Here is a 17,177-nt window from a genome sequence, read left to right on the forward strand (position 1 = left end):
AGACAGGGGAGCAGAGGCGCAACTGGATCTAACATGTCTCATGTTGCCAAATATGTGGGGGGCGGGCATTTCTGGAATTGCTCTCAAAAGCAACAGCAATTCAACTTACTTTGTCATCTATCAGCTTCCTATTCTCTTCTGATTATTCTGATGAAATTCCCTAACATCAGAAATTTCTCACCTTCCAATGACCCTTTCCACGTCCTGTGACCAGGTTGTCCTTTTCCTGGCTTTCTGTTTCACATCCTGGTCTTAAATGGGAGGAAGTGTGAGCTCCGGGCTCAGCAGACCAAATCAGCACATTCAAAACCTGCAAATCACGGGACGCCGGGAGGAAAGACAGTCTGAGGAGTCCCCGGAGACCCGACCTGCACTGCGAGTTTGGATAAGGGGGTTACTGTGGAAACACGGGGCGTGGGATCTGCTTCTAAGGGTTATAGGGAAGCATTTTCAGGACTTTGAGGAAGGGAGTGGTAGGATCCAACTTCTTTTAAAAGGTCCTCGGGCCTGTCTGTGGAGAGTTGATTTTATGGGAGCCACAAGCCAGCAGGTCACCTCATTGCACCCTGGGAGTGGCTTGGTCTTTTGAACCCTGGGAGGTAAGGTTTCAATAAAGAAAGCACATCCCCTCAACAGAATCTGAGCAGCATGCAGGCAGGGTCTGCAGTCTGTGTGACCCCTGCCCTCCCCTCATGTGATGATAACATCTGGCACATTGGTATTCAATAAATATATGTTATTTTTTGACTGACTGTGAGGTGTGTGGAGAGAGCCATGGATGTCGATTAGAAAGCCTGGGTTCAAATTCTGGCTTTGCCTCAGTCTCCTCATCTGTAAAATGGGACTGATAACAGCTACCCATTATTGAGAGCTGGAAGGAGGGGGCATGGGAAAGGGCCTGGCCGTGGTAAAAACGGAGCGTTGTCTTGCTTCTTTCTGAAACTGGAACCACATGCCCATTTGAAAGCAACACTCTGGGCAGCAATATGACTATTATCAAGGGTAGAGGTGACTTTTACTTAGTCTTAGCATCTGAACTTCTTTGAATTAAGGATGAAGTTCTTAATGGCAGGTGATTTCTCTAGCCAGTCATCTGTTCTCTTGCTGTGCAGTGCTCACAGGCTGAAAGTGGGTGGGCTTGGTCCAGCAAAGCTGTCCTCCACCGGCTCCATGCAGGGCCTTAACATCTGTAATAATTGCCCTTGAGTACCTCAGGAGCTGGGCTGTGCTATGTGCTTTGGTACCAAAGGAATCACTAGAATAATGAAAAAGTCAATAAGGCTAACAAGTGCTTTTGAGCTCTCTTCTGATACTCTAGCTAGCCCTTTAAACTCATCATCTCGTGTGGTCTTCACTGCAGCCCTCCGCAGTGGGTACCCCTTTTGCAGACGGGCTCACTGAGGCTCAGCAACACCTTTGTTTGGGTCTCCATCTCTCAGGTTCTGTGGCCTGTGTCAATGCCTCTGTCACTGTGGTATTGGAGCACGTGCCATGCACTGAACCCTTGGTTGTCTCTGTTTCACCAGGAGCTAGTATTAGCCCTTGCATTTATCACCAACAGGTCATGTGAATGTTAAAATTATGACAAGCCTCTATCTAAGCTGGGTCCTTGGTGATTCTGGAACTCCACGGAGCATCAGACTCACCCAGAATGCTTGTAAACACACAGCGTCCGGGGGTCTGATTCAGGGGGTCTGGGTGGAGCCAGGGAATCTGCATTTCTAGCAAGTTTCCAGGTGGTGTTACTGGTCTGGGGCCACATTTTGAAAACATTGAACTAAGAGTGAGGAGGAGACAAACTATTCTAAGACAGAGTGGGCTGCTGGCTGGTCCTGGGAGCTGTCGGGTTAATTTCGGGAGGACTTCCAGAGAGGCGGGGAGTCCCTGAGATATGTATCCCTCACCACCCTCTAATACACAGGCAGAGCAGCCAGCTCACCAAGACACCCAGCTGGGGCCAGTTATCTGTACCCCAAAAAACCCAAAACAAAACACAGAATGAAGCAAAACAGAAAGCATCCCTAAAATCCTTCTCCTTGCCCAAGTCCTATTGTCAACGAGGGGACATGGTCGGCGCCTGGAGATGTCCATCCATTGTCCTCGCTTTGGCCGGGATGTTAATTTCAGAGTCAGTGCCAGTTAGAAAATTGCAGTGCACAGAATTAAACTGGTTCTGCTTCTGTCTTCCGCCATCCTTATAAATTATTCACATCCCCCAGCACTGAATCTGCCTTCCCACTTCAGACCCTCTCCATGACGGCTCTCTCCTCTTTCATTTGCAGCTGTGGAATAACTATTTTCATCTGGCGGTGGCTTTTATCACCCAGGATTCCCTGCAGCTGGAGCAGTTCTCACACGCCAAGTACAACAAAATCCTGAATAAGTAGGTTGCATGTTTGGATGTCCCAAAGGGGGAGTTGCATGGGGATCTCTGAGACGGAGCCTGAAGCAGACTTTTTTGGTTCCTCCTAGGTACGGGGACATGCGACGGCTAATTGGCTTCTCCATCCGCGATATGTGGTACAAGCTTGGTGAGTAGCCCCCGCTTCCAGACAGCCACATCTGCACCTGCCGCGCACCTTCCTGAAGGCCATCTGTTAGCGGGCCACAGGGGTGTCAGCAGTGGGATCTTGAAATAACACTTTATCACTGTACCTAACCCCCGGTCCTCCATGAGTGTCTGATGAGAGTAGGTCCCCACCCCCACCTCCCACCCAAACAGCTGTGGATCTGCTTCTGCTTGGTACCCGTCAGGGGTTACGGTGTCAAATTTGGATTTATAAAAAGGAGAAAGGGCAGGACTGCTGTGGGAACTCACGTCCCTGTCCATCACACGAGTGCTTCCTGCTGATTGGTGGGCCGTCCTGCATCCGCTTCTCATGTGATGTTCTGGTCCACAAAAGACGCCTCACCTCATGGGGAGAATTGGTTCTGTGGAAGAGCAGGGTCTTTTGTGACGTGACTAGAGCTGGAAGGTGGCCCCAGAGGCTGTCCTTGCCTCACTGAGCTACAGGAACCATGTATGTGCTGAGCGGTACCCGTGGGAGGAAGGAGGGCGATGTACTTGGGGAGACATTTATTGAGAGTCTGAGGCAGGCCTGTGCTAAGGTGATCTTTTTTAATCCTCACATTACCTCCTGCAAGATGGAACACTTCCTCCTCCTCATATTGATCAGGAAACTCAGAGTGGGAAGTAACACGCTTGACATCAAACAGCTGCAAATCCCAGAGCTTGGTTTTGCTCCCACGATAATGAGGGCCACAAACCTTGCTCGAGGCCTGAGCTCCATTAATATGTGCTGAGAGGGCAAAGGGAGGGATGGATGGACGGACGGATGGATGGATGGATGAATAGTAATGAGTAATGAGGCATTTCCGCCCCTGATGTTTGGAATCCTTGACTCTCCACTGCTGCATTGCTCTGCCTGAGGCTTGGATGATGACCCTCTTCACTTGAGACACTGGCAGGGACTGTGCCCATCTCTTGGATTCAACTTAAGTTACCTCCCTGACCTTGCTTCTTGCTTCCCCAGACATCTTAGTGTCTTCCAGTTCCCGTCTGCTTCCTGGACAGCAGTTTCTTGCCCTTTCCAGCAAGTTCCAGTTTTGCAGGGGAAGCACAGGGGGCAGACGATCAGGCTGGCTTCTGTGCTGGCAGCATTGGACTCGGGCTGAGAACACACACTGAGAAGAGGAGGGCTGTGGATCGGCTCATAAGATGAAAGGGAGAGCTGGGAACCGGGCCCAGAACACACCGTCACATGTCTGCCCTGGGCCTTGTCCTGTCATTTACAAGCTATGAGGCCCAAAACAAGGGGACTGAGTGACCCTGGGCCTGAGCTGGGGGAATGGCTTCTCCTCCCAGGGTGCGTATGAGGCTCCTAAGAGCAAGAATGGAGAGAATGAACTCATGGAGGCCACACCTATGTCAGAATGGTCATCATTATTTTCACTCTTGCCCCATCAGGACAGAAATCATTTTCTCGTCCTGGCTCCTTCATCATCAGTGCCAGGCCTGGGTCACCAGAACCCGAAGGGCAGGGCCCTGGCAGGTGATGTAAAAGAGTGAAGGGGCAGGGGATGTAAACCATCAGGAATCCACAGAACAGGGTGCTGTCAGCATTCGTGGTTGGAGAAATCCTTGTTGTAGGGGCTGCCCTGTGCATTGTAGGATATGCAATAGCATCCCTGACCTCTACCCACTAGATCCCAACAGCAGTTCCCCAGTTGTGACAATCACAAACGTCTCTGGACATTGCCAGATTTTCCCGGGGAGGGGGGTGGGCTGTGTGTGTGTGTGTGTGTGTGTGTGTGTGTCTGTGTGTGTCTGTGTGCATGTGCACGCCCACAAAACTCCTCCTATTTGAAAACCACTGTCATAAAGAAATACCATCTCTGCCCTGGTTTTTTAGAGGAGCACGCCTTTCTCAATTTATCTTTTGTTTCTCCATATTGGATAAGGACAGGGATATAAGAACTATTTTATGTTTTATTTACCATTATTCTGCGTTAGGGAAAACACACACACACACACACACACACACACACACACACGCACACACACAAAAGCATAATACAAGCACAGGCCTACCTGGTCACCAGCACCTGGGCTCAGACAGGGTCAGGGGCCTGGGGAGGCGCAGCTGGGCAGGGAGCAGAGTGAAGCAGATGCACCAGCCGGAAGGGGCCGTCCGCCGGGCTCTGCTGATTGCTGTCCCATTAGAATGCCAGGCTGATGTTGTCACAGCTTCTAGTTTGTCAGAAGAAGCCAGGGACCGGGATTTTAAAATGCATTTTCCAATGTATGAATATTGATAACTAATTGAAAGTCTTTAAAACCTTGAATGTGCCCAGCGAAACATGGGGCCCAGATTTGGTTTGCATATGAGTTTGCATTTTTGCTACAGCAGCAAAGACTAGGTAAAACCCTGGTGGGCTTCGTTCCCCAGACCCACACCCCTGGCGTTGCCAGAATAGCAAAGCCCGGACCTGCGCTTTGTTCGTCTGCAGCTCTCTACACAGCCTGCTCTTCCCTGAATGTCCTTCATTGTCGTTGTTTTGCACACACAAGATTTTATTTAGATATAGAGGGTGTTTTGGCAGGCTTTCCTGCGCTCCCAATTATGCTGATGAATGAAAAGATGTTACCAAATATTCCACCTGCTTAGAATCACAGAATATCAGAGCTGGAAGGGCCCTTTAGAGATCATATTGTCCAGCATTTTTCAAACGTTTATTTTTAGCCCAGGACCAATAAAAAATATTTCATGCTCAGTATGTAAATTGGATGGAAGCTGAGCTATTGTAATTGAAGTGGGGTCCGGCCCCACAGCCGTTATTATAGGCGGCTCCTGAGCTCCCCACGTGGCCCCCCGAGGATTTTCTGGGGAGAAATCCCGAAGCACTTCAGATAATAGTTTGAAGCTACAGTTGTGGTCTAACCCAGCATTTTCCCAGTGAGGAAGCGGAGGCTCAGAGGGAGAGAGAGGTGCGGCCAAGGTCACAGAGCGGATTAGAGGGGACTCGGACAAGCACGCTGGCCCGAGTGTTTGTCCTGAAGTATCACAGATGCCTTGCTGCTTGTGAACCCCTGCAGGATGAATAATGCAATGACAGGACATACTTGTCAGGGTTTGGGGGTTGCAAGAACCAGACACTGGCTGAGGCTGCCTGGATCCTTACTTATGGGAAGGATGAGGAGAACCAGGCTACGGAGGACGGGGCAGGCGGTGACTTTGCCTTCAGGATGTTCCATTCCTGCATCTCTGCCAAGGATCCAGTCTCCAGGGGACTCCATTCCTTGGCTGGCCTCTCCATTGCTGCTCCCACCAAACCCACAGCCATCGAGGGAGGCAGAGTTTCTCAAAATAAAACGTTTCCCCGCTTATGAGAGGTCAGACAAAGCCGCCGATGTCCACTGCAGAAGATACGAGCAAAGGCTGCTTTTACAGACAAGGCCGCCCACCTTCCCTCCTGGCCTGGCCTCCCAGGAAGAGGAAAATACATCATCAGCCTGAAGGGGTTTGCCTGTTGCTCATTAGTTACCTGGCAGCTCCTCCCTGCCCGTTTCCCTCGGGGACAAGAGAACAGAAAGGCGGGGTGAATGGATGGCTCCCCACGCCCACATCCACGCCCACCCCACCCCACCCTGGCATTAGCATCTTCCTCCCGGCATGCTAATGAGCTGAACCTGCTAATCCAAACCAGGACGAATCCCTGTGTGCACTGGGGGCGGGTGCAGTGAGAACACGGCGTTGGGTAATGACAGGTTTCCAGGTGCAATTCCAGAGAAGCCCAGACAGGGTGGAGCTCAGAAGCTGTCTGTGGCCAACACTGAGTGCCCGCACCATAGCTTCTCTCCCTTCTCCCTGGCTACCTGAGCCCCAATCTTTCACGGTCACAATTTGCTCGGTTAATGATGTCCTCTAGCAGGCGACGCCGTGTGACCCAGCTCCGGCTGATGAGAATCAGCAGAAACACACCTGCTGGGGCTTCAGGAAGACATTTTTTTTCCAGTTAAGACAAAAGGGAGTGGGACAAATTCAATGAACACAACACGTTCTTTTGCCCAAAGACGCCTGAATGTGCAGTGTCCCCTTAAAGCCCCGAAGACAAGGTCACGTGATAAAGGTGGAGGAGCAGCTCCGGAGGAAGCACCAAACCAGCGCTCACTCGTTTAGCCACGGTACTCAGACGTCTGTTCCTGCGTCACTGCCACATCCTCTCATTCAACCCCTGACTTTCCAGGGGAGGTCACTGAGGCCCAGAGAGGCACAAGGACATTCTCAAGGTCAACAACAAATCACTGACTCAGCTGAGCAGAAAGAACCTTGACCTCAAGTCCAATGCTCTGACAGGAATTTTATTTCAGAATATGCATATTATTTTCAAAGGCTGTGAAGTAGCAAACTTACCATGTTTTTCAGAGACTCCTGATAATGAGTAGATCATAACGCATGTTAAGTTTTCAATTTTGTTTTAATACCCAAAGCAATCAGGGCATCATCACCATGATCATCAGTATGATCCTCTTCTTCTTCTCATCAGGAAAGATTTGAGCAAGCCTGTGATTAGGAGATAGCTAATTGCAACAATAATCTCAGGCTTGAAGATTATTTAACATTCTTCAGGGGAAAGTCTAGACTAAGTGTGTGCGTGTGTGCGTGTGTGTGTGTGTGTGTGTTATTCTTCAGGGAAAAGTCTAGACTAAGTGCGTGCGTGCGTGTGTGTGTGTGTGTGTGTGTGTGTGTGTGTACTTTTGTGAGCTATGGTAGGTGCAGGGAAGACTTGAAGGGGAGAAGGACCACATGTTGCTCCGGGACCTGCCACTAAAGGGTTAATGCCATTTGTGGTTTGGGGTCCTGGGAAGATGCCAAATGCAATGTACTTTCTCTGAGAGTGTAGCATCCTAACATTTGTTTCTGCTTGGGGTAAAGCAATGCACATTTTGTCCAAATGACTTTGCACTTGAACACCCCACATTCACCCCACATTAACATCCGGCAACTGTGTTAACAAACTCCAGCGGCTGGTGTCATGGCCTCACTTGTGGGAGGTTGCTCCTGGCACAGCTGTGAGAGCAACTGGGTCATTACTTTTTAAGCATCTACAGAGCACCCAGCGTAGCACTAAACTCCAGGGTAGGGCGGGAGAGTTGGAGAAGTATGAGGTGCAGTCCCTGTCCCACCAGGAAGAGCCACCATCTAGAGCTATAAGTAGAACAAACTAAGAATTAAAGGTCAAACCAAGAGTATGTTCTTGAAGGTGAAATATGTGGTCAAAGCTCAGGAGTTCAGGCAAATGGGAGATACGTCAGGACAATAAGGAGGGATAAAGGACTCTATCAGGATAAAGGACTCTTGAGTTAGACCCCTAAGTGGCCCATGTCAGGACCAAAAGAAAGGGGGAAAGGGCAGGCATTTCAGGAGAGCAACCAGCCTAAGCAAGCATGGCTTCCTGGGGTTGGAAAGAAGCTGCTGGGAAGAAATAGGAAATGGGATTAGAGAAGCATCTATCTATCTATTATCTATCTATCTATCAATCTATCTATCCATCTACCCATTCATTCATTTATTCACTTATGAACAAAAACTGAGCACTGTGGTATGTAGAATAATAGCTCCCCAAAGAGGTCCACACCCTAATCTCTGGAATCTGTGCATATATTACCTTAAGTGGCAAAGTGGATTTTTCAGGCCTGATTAGGTTAAGGTTCTTGCCAATGGTGAGAGTATCCTGGAATATCAAGGTACAACCAATGCAATTACAGTGGGGCCTTGACTTACGAGTGTCCCGACTAGGTTAAGGTTCTTGCCGATGGTGAGAGTATCCTGGACTATCAAGGTACAACCAATGCAATTACAAAGTTCTTATAAGTGAAAAAGGGAGGAAGGGGAGGCAGGAGAGGTTTTAAGAAGCTACATTGCCAGCTTTGAAGAGGGAGGAAGGGGCCATAAGCCAAGGAATGTAGGTGGCCTCTGAAGCTGGAAAACGGAAGGAAACCGGTCCTCCCTAAGACCCTCCAGAAGGAACTCAGCCCTGATTGTACTTTGATTTCAGCCTAGTGAAACTCATTTCTGACTTCTGCTCTCCAGAAGTATTCTGTATATATAAAAGCCTAATATGCAAAGTGACCCCTCGGGAGTTCAACCAAGAGATGGGGAGTTTGATCGCTCGCTATGACATGCGCTGACCACTAGGGGTTGGCGCAGAACAAAGGAAGGCCCCCGGCTGGCAGCTGGAAGGCCCCAATTGGCCCTGATTGCCGGCCAGGCCTAGGGACCCTACCCGTGCACAAATTTCATGCACCGGGCCTCTAATAGGGTAACAAATTTGTGTTGTGTTAAGCCACTAAGTGTGTGGTGATTCACTGCAGCAGCAACAAGAAACTAACACATGTGCCTCTAAATGCCAGGCACTGTGCCAGTGGTGTGGGCTATTACTGAAAACGGGTGAGAGGTTCAGGGACTCATGATGGTCACGCTGAATGTGACACGCTCATTGCAGAGCTATTGAATGATGGTTGCAAATGGGAAATAACTGTAAAGCAGAAGCATGGGGCACCCAGAGAGTCTATAAAGGACACCCCCCCACACCCAGCGAGTGCGCCAAAGATGGCCTCCCTGAAGAAGAGGCGAGCCCTGTGCTCCAGACTAGCACCACCCCATGGAACTAGAATGTGAGCCACCATCTAAATTTAAACGCTCTAGTGTCCACATTTTTTAAAAGTAAAAGAGAAAGAGTGAAATTAATATTAATAATATATTTTATTTAACCCCATTTCCCAAAGTATTATTATTTTAACATATAATCAACACAGGCATTATTGAGATATTACCTTTTTATCCCTAGTACTCGTTCTTTGAAATCTAGTTGGTTTTATATTCTTATAGCACATCTCAACTTGGACTCAAATACACATGTGGCTGGTGGCTTCCATATGGGCTAGAATGACCTTGTACAATAGTAGGATTTACCTGTGGGGAGGGGGCCCTGTGGGGGGTAGGTTCACAGTGGGGAAGGTGTCAGGGAGAGGGAGGGAAGAGCATGGTGGACAGAGGAGGGTGTGTGTGCGGGCCCCAGTTGGGTGAGTGTGTGCCAGAGGAGTGGGAGTCAATGGAGGGAGGGCAGGCAGGGGAGAGAAAGAGGTAGGCAGCGGAGAGGGAGCATTGCCTGCAGGGCCCATGCTGAGAGCAGCAGACCATGGAAGGTGTAAACTGTGGGTCAACATGACAGATTGAGGCTTTGCACCTGCCTTTCAGGACAGATTATAAAGTATTTAGATGGATAGAGAGGGGTTGCAGGGTTGTGAATGTCAGCCATGGGAGGCAAGATACATCTATCCTGACCCTCTCCCCGGGCCAGCTCTTTACCCCAGAGGGGAACAAAGAAACTGACTGGCCTGGAAGTCCATGAAAAGCCGCAGCCGGCTCCAGGAGGCTGGCGCATGTCTTTCATGCTTTTCCCAGAGCCCAGCACAGGCTGAGCTCACGGCACTGACAGTCACCAAGATCATCATCACAGCCAGTGTGGACACTACGGAGCCTCTCTAACGAGCAGGCGCCATGCAAAGCCCTTGTTTATATTAAGTCTTTTAAGCTTCTCAACAATTCTACCAGGCAGGGACTATTAGTACCTGCATTTCACAGATGAGATAACAGAGGCTCAGGGAAGGTAACCCACAGGCATGCCACACAGCCATGGGGCCCATGCAGCCATGGAGCCCACACAGCCATGGGGCCCATGCAGCCATGGGGCCCACACAGCCACGGAGCCCACACAGCCACGGGGCCCATATAGCCATGGGGCCCACACAGCCATGGAGCCCACACAGCCATGGGGCCCACACAGCCACAGAGGAGCCCACACAGCCATGGAGCCCACACAGCCCCGGAGGAGCCCACACAGCCATGGAGCCCACACAGCCATAGAGAGGCAGGGGCAGAATCCTCATTCAACAGACACCAGGTTGTGGGGCTCAGCTTCTGCAGGGCCTGGGGCAGGGCACGTTCGGGGCGATGAGAGAGAGCTGACTGGCCATCTCCAAGCAGTGCTGAGGGACCAGGGATCTGGGTTCTTCCCTCCCTGTTTGAGCTGAATGCGTGACCTTGGCTGACCAGCCCGGCTTTCTTTCAGAGTCCTCAGGAGGCCGCAGCACTGGGAAATCCAGGGATCCTAGTTGCCCTCCTTCCTGCTCATTTCCGAGGCTGTGCCAGGACCAGAGAGCCCTATACTCTAAGCTGGAGTGTCCCTTCTGTCCCATTCCTCATGCGGCCGGTGACTTGCCCAACTCCATTCTCATGAGGTTCCGGTGGTCTCCCCCCTCTCTCCTCCCCTCCCTTTCATTTAGCCTTCCTTCTTTCTTCCTATTTTGCAAGATCATCTCAGTGCCCTCAGACCCTTGGCATTCATTCTCACCGTCTCCTCCTGAGAGGGGCGATAGAGGAGGCCACCTCAGAGATTGGTTCTTCCCTCCCTGTTTGAGCTGAATGCGTGACCTTGGCTGACCAGCCCAGCTTTATTTCAGAGTCCTCAGGAGGCCGCAGCACTGGGAAATCCAGGGATCCTAGTTGCCCTCCTTCCTGTTCATTTCTGAGGCTGTGCCAGGACCAGAGAGCCCTATACTCTCAGCTGGAGTGTCCCTTCTGTCCCATCCCTCATGCGGCCGGTGACTTGCCCAACTCCATTCTCACGAGGTCCCGGTGGTCTCCCCCCTCTCTCCTCCCTTCCCTTTCATTTAGCCTTCCTTCTTCCTTCCTATTTTGCAAGATCATCTCAGTGCCCTCAGACCCTTGGCATTCATTCTCACCGTCTCCTCCTGAGAGGGGCAATAGAGGAGGCCACCTCAGAGATTGTCCCGAGGCCGGAGGACACAGGCCTGCCTTCCACCCACCTCCCGAAGCTCCTGTGCCTCATCACCGCGTCTTTCCCCAGCCTGCGCAGCTCGGCGTTCGCATTTATCCCGCTGGCTTATTGGCATTTTAAAAAGCCTTTTCTAATTGGCATCTGGTCCCAGTGAGATTCCACTTCCATTATATGAAAAAGACCCTCTCACCAATTCCCTTCCTTTCCTTCTTTTTCAAATATAGCAGCAGGTGTCTGTTGAATGAGGATTTTTTTCCCCAAAAAATGAGTTTGCACTCCATTAGCCACAAATGTATTCTGTGTGTTTGTGTGTGTGTGTGTGTGTGTGTGTGTGTGTGTGCGCGCGCACCTGTGCATCTATGTATATGAAGACACGCACATAGTTGGGTTGCCCAAACACAAAATCTGTTGTGCTAAAATTCCATTTCTGATGTAAACGAGTAAAATTTCTCCATGGGGCATTGTAGGGGCCACTGAGATCACACCGTGTTCAGAGATCAGCATCTCTCTCTCCTTTCTTCCTATTCTTCTAAATATCAACTGACTGCAAAGAATGCAGCTCTAAGAAGTCCCTGGTCCATGGCATGCCTGCTCTTTATTTTAAACCCCCTTAATACATCCTTCTCATACCCAGTGCCCTCCGGTATTCTAAGGCCTTTGTTGCATAAGCAATTTCTCTATTCCATGGTGGCTTATCTGACAGTTTCCCATTTACCTTCTACTTATTACCGCACTCGACTTTGAATTTTAAAACCCCACTGTGGGTTTAAAGGATCTTGAAGGACGAAATCAGAAACCTAGATTAGCAATTACTATAAAGCTGCAAGAAAGTAAGATTTTTTTTTTCCTATTTGGGCCAAAGCAAGGACTTGAGGCTCGAGTGTAATCCAAATGCATCATATAATGAAGCTGATATCCTGGGAAAGCGTCTTTATCTTTCACTCACTCTCTGCCTGACTTCACCATTTCATTCTCACTAACTGGATAGATCCCTAGGATGATGCTTTTTTATCTGAATTCTGGGGAAATACTCTGACATTAAGCCTCATTTAGGTGGAATGGAAATGCATTTTTTTGCTGCCTTCCCTCTTGTCTCCTTTTCTCAGCTTTAATTGAAAGCCACAGCACCAGACTCCATGCCATACTACCTGAGCCTCTGTGCCCGGGAGCTCTCTGCCCCAGGCAGAGACCACCTGTGTTAGTCCTGACAGTGGGGAGAATGGCTCTTGGCTCTGAACCTCAGGGGGAGAAAGAGGCAGCTGCTGATGAAACTCGGGGTGTGTCAGCAATAGGCTGGCTTGGATGTGCTTGCCCTCGCTCCCTGGGATGTCCTGGGGTCCCCAAGGGCCCCTCTGCCTCCCCCTCTCTGCCAGTCCAATGTGTGTGCTGAGGACTGGGCTCAGTTCTGCTCAGCATGGCTGCCCTTCGTAGTTCATTTTGGCCAAACATCACCACAGCAGCTTACACTATATAAAGTGTGCCACCTGCCAAGCACTGTCCTGGACATTTGCTACCTAATAATTCATTTACTTTTCACAACAAACCTATGAAATAAATACTACTCTTCTCCCATGTTACAGATGAGGACACTGAGGCCCCACGAAGTGAGACAACTTGGCCAACCTCACATAGCTGGTTGACTGTGGAGTCAGTGTACAGAGTCAGGCAACCTAGCTACGGAAGCAGTGCCCTTAGCCACTGGGCCACACTGCCTGGGCACTGATTCTTCTAGGTGCTGTGCCGAGTACACACACACATATTTTCACATGGTCTTCTCTACAGGGGGGCATTGCTATTGCATTTTTATAAGATGCATATCCAAATCACAGAGCTAGTGAGTGCAGGAGTTCAACAATTGTATTTCCTTCTTCAATGGGCATTAATTGAATATCTACTACTAGAGGCCCGATGCACGAAATTCGTGCAAGGGTAGGCCTTCACAGCCACTGAGGCTGCCTGGATCCGTCCCTCGCAGCTGTGGCTGCCTCCATCCCGCAGCTGCAGCCCCAGCTTCGTCCAGAAGGACATTCCTGGACAGATGTCCGGAAGGACGTCTGGTCTAATTAGCATATTATGCTTTTATTATTATAGATGTCTTGTGCTCACTGCCAATGATATAATGGTGAGAACAGACATGGTTGCTACTATCACAAAGCTCTCAGTGGGGGAGGCAGACATTTGTCAAATGATTCCACAGCCTGGCTGGCATGGCTCAGTGGTTGAGCGTCAACCTATGAACCAGAGGTCACTGTTCAATTACCATTCAGGGTACATGCCCAAGTTGCAGGCTCGATTCCTAGTGTGGGACATGCAAGAGGCAGCCAATCAATGATTCTCATCATTGATGTTTCTATCTCCATCTCCCTCTCCCTTCCTCTCTGAAATCAATAAAAATACATTTTAAAAAATGATTCCACAAAGAAATGACATCGTTGCAAACTTGGGTGAGAAGACAGAACACAAGGACCCAGTGCAGGTGTGTCTGACCAGCCGGGGGTGGGCTGGGCATGTGGCGGTGGCTGTGCTCAGCATATCCATCCCATGGGACCCACCCAGGGGAAGCCAGGTGGTAACAAGGAGGGGTGTTGGGGTGCAGCAGGGAAAATATTATCAACCAAGGAGCAAGGTGTGCACAGGCCTGGCAGTGGAGGAAGCGAGGTGAGTTTGTGGAGCTGCAATAGGTCAGCGTGGCTAGGATGCCCAGGGCGAGGGGAGGGGCTCAGGAGTGGCCAGAAATGAGGCAGAAATGAGAAGCTGCGGCTCCTCTGGCCCTAAAGCAACACTTTAACCCAGACTCTTCCACCGACCGCACTATGACAGCCGGTTCTTAGCAGCAATTTTTCCTTTTCTTGTTTCATGAAACACTTGATAAAAGCATGTTTTCCAAATCTCAGAAACACGGCTTGTCGCAGGCAGGCATACTTTCCATACCCCTGTGATTTACCGTCGCTAACATGCTCCGTCAGGGCCCTGTTTGCGCAGATCGACGCAGGTGAAAACCCTTGTAAACAGTGGCGTGCTTTCCACCCCGCTGTTATCGCCCTTAATAACGAGCTCGTGGGGATGATGCATGCGTCTCCTGCAGGAGTTAATGTATGTAAAGTGCTCAGAATGGTGCCTGGCTCCGGGGAAACAGCGGTACGAGCGTGAAGTATTGTTTTCAGCGTGCACCTTGCTTTATCGTTCCCCCAGGCGCGGTCTGAATGAGGACGCCCATCATGCAGCCTGTTTGACGTGTCCTGCCCCTCTTCTCTTCCAGGCCAGAACAAGATCTGCTTCATCCCGGGCATGGTCGGCCCTATATTAGAGATGACACTCATCCCCGAGGCCGAGCTCCGCAAAGCCACCATCCCCATCTTCTTCGACATGATGCTGTGTGAATATCAAAAGAGTGGGGATTTCAAAAAGGTAAAAAAACGAGGCTGGAAACTCAGCCAGCATTCCTAATCCCCCCGCGAATTTCCTCATCATGCTCCCTCCTTCCATCTGCCCGGCTCCATCCCAGGCCTGACGGGAGGCAGGGTGGGGACAGCGCTCTGCGCCCGGAATGAGCTGGCAGATCGGATTTGGTCTGTATTTTATCACGCTCTCCTGCCCAAGGCCAAGATTAAAATGTGCTTTCTTGCTGTGCATGCGCTGGGTCCCTTTCTCAATCGTGTGAGAATCCTGCTTCCCTGCCTTAGTATTCCCCAAGGTGTACCCAAAGGCTCCCCTCCCCCTGCCCATCTCACACCTGCCTGCCTCTGTCTGGCACTTCCTCTTCCGGGATGACTCCGAAGATCTGTATTGTCTAGATTCTAGAAAGAGAGACCCTGCCTGGGGTCGCCCTCGGCCATGCACCAAAGGCTGATGGGGTCAGAGGCCTGTCGCTCAGGGGGCACCCGTGGACCCCCCATGGAATGGGTGGCTTCCCCAGCAAGCAGGGAGTGAGCACCTGTGTAAGGCCAGGTCACGAGGCCAGTGTTTTCAGTGGCAATCCTGCCAAATGTGAAGGATGGGGACCACGTTCTGGGCCCAGCCACTCTAGAAGCTTCTGACAGTGGGATACGCACCCACTTCCACAGGAGGTTCACCAGTGTAGGGAGGCTGGCTCTCAGGCCCGGCAAGGCTGCCTCGGTGGTGTCCTCAGGTCTCACCCTCCTGTCCTCCCTGCCCCACCTTCTCTCCTGCATTTACCCCCAACTGGGCTCCTCCCCTTCTCCCCAGATTTCTGCCTCATTCTATACCATGTCTTGCCCCCAGATAATTTTTCTTAAAATGGGTACTGAAAGGGCATCAGATTCCAAACAGTTTTTCCTAAAATCCCTCAGGCATCAACACCCCCAACCCCAGCTTATTGGTTCTCTAACCCTCAGCCGGCATTCAGGGCCCTCCTTGTCCGACCTCCGTTAAGCTCTCCAGCCTTTACTCATGCCCTGTGCCCTTCACACGTCCCCTCAAAGGTGTGGGCACCAGCCGGCTCAGGAGGTGGCCTGGGACAGGTGTGCGATGGTCCTGGAGAGGGACGAGCTCCAGGCCTTTCGGGGTTAGGCCCGGACAGGTGCTTGTGGCCTCGTGTCCTCAGAGGCTGGCCTGCAAAGTGATTTTCCTGCCCTAAGGGATTTCCTTACTGTGACAGCCCCGTGACGGGCACCCCCGTTTTCCATGCACGGGGTCAGCCTTGGGCTCCTCGTGCCGGGCGTGTGCTCATTCTAAGCATGTTCCCCAATTGCTTCTCTTCATTCCTCTCTTATCAAAAGAGACAGGACAATCAGGCTGACTAATGGGGCAGCTTCCCGGTGGACAGCAGCTGCTGCGCTTGGTGGTTGCTCAGCTGTGGGATGAGCAGCCCTGGCATGGCTGTTTGATTCAGAGGAAGTAGCCCAGGAAAGGGCGGAGGCAACTGGATCCAGGATGAACCCCAGAACTGGGGTCTGAAATCCAGACGGCCTCGTCACCTGGCTCCGCACCGCCTGCCCCCCGCCACCCTGTAATTTCCCTCCCAGCAGGCACTTCTGTGACGCCCAGTCAAGTGCTTATTTACCCATCCGCACCTCTGCTCCAAAGGAGAGTTCATCTCCCGAGGAATGGTGCCAGCATCCACCACTGAGCAACTCAGACAAGAAAAATGCTGCTTTTCTCCCCAGAGTTGCTTTCCAGGACGGCTCAGCAGGCGTAACAATAACCTCAGCCATCATCGCCAGAGGACAGAGGCCGGCACGGTGCACACCGGCCCTGCGCTCCTGAGGCTTTGCACATGCCATCTCCCTGCCCCCTAACCGCCCGGGCTATAGTGCCCCAATTGTATTTATAGGGGATGAGACGCTGTGGCCCCACAGGGCAGATCTGTCTGCTTTATAAACCACGGTTTATGGAATCCAGCCATCCCTATCTGTACGGACCATTTAAGGCTGCTTTTGGGCCACAACAGCTGAGGTGAATAGGTGGGGCAGACCAACCAGCAAAGCCTGAAATATTTACTCTCTGGCCCTTTGCAGAGAATGTTTGCTGAGCCCTGGTTCAAACTATGACTGAGGATTAGAAAGACCTACTCCTTTTCCTCCAGTGGTGGAGGGAATGGAGGAGGCAAAGCCAGATGGCCTGACCTCAGAGCCCACTCCTGCCCCAGTCTCAGCACAGTTGACATCTCTAATCAGGAGGGCCCCGCCCCTGACTCTCTGTTCTCTCTCTCCCTTTCCCCTTCTCCCTCTCTCTCTCTCCCTCTCTCTCTCTCTCTCTCTCTCTCTCTCTCATGCCCTCTCTGTGCTACAGCTCTTACCATCTACCTTCTCTCTTCACTCTCTGGGAACTCCCAAAAGGCACACGTAATATCC

General features: G+C 51.0%; 1 protein-coding gene across 1 annotated transcript in view; it reads left to right on the forward strand.

The window, feature by feature from the left end:
- DOCK2 (dedicator of cytokinesis 2) overlaps positions 1 to 17,177 on the forward strand; it is a 361,206-nt gene that overhangs the window by 299,521 nt on the left and 44,508 nt on the right. The window contains exons 31-33 of the mRNA XM_014534868.1: positions 2,283 to 2,383; positions 2,473 to 2,531; positions 14,624 to 14,772. Of these exons, the coding sequence (XP_014390354.1) occupies positions 2,283 to 2,383; positions 2,473 to 2,531; positions 14,624 to 14,772 (309 nt within the window). The remainder of the gene's footprint in view (positions 1 to 2,282; positions 2,384 to 2,472; positions 2,532 to 14,623; positions 14,773 to 17,177) is intronic.

Source organism: Myotis brandtii, unplaced genomic scaffold, assembly GCF_000412655.1.
Source record: "Myotis brandtii unplaced genomic scaffold, ASM41265v1 scaffold1338, whole genome shotgun sequence".
Taxonomy (NCBI): domain Eukaryota; kingdom Metazoa; phylum Chordata; class Mammalia; order Chiroptera; family Vespertilionidae; genus Myotis; species Myotis brandtii.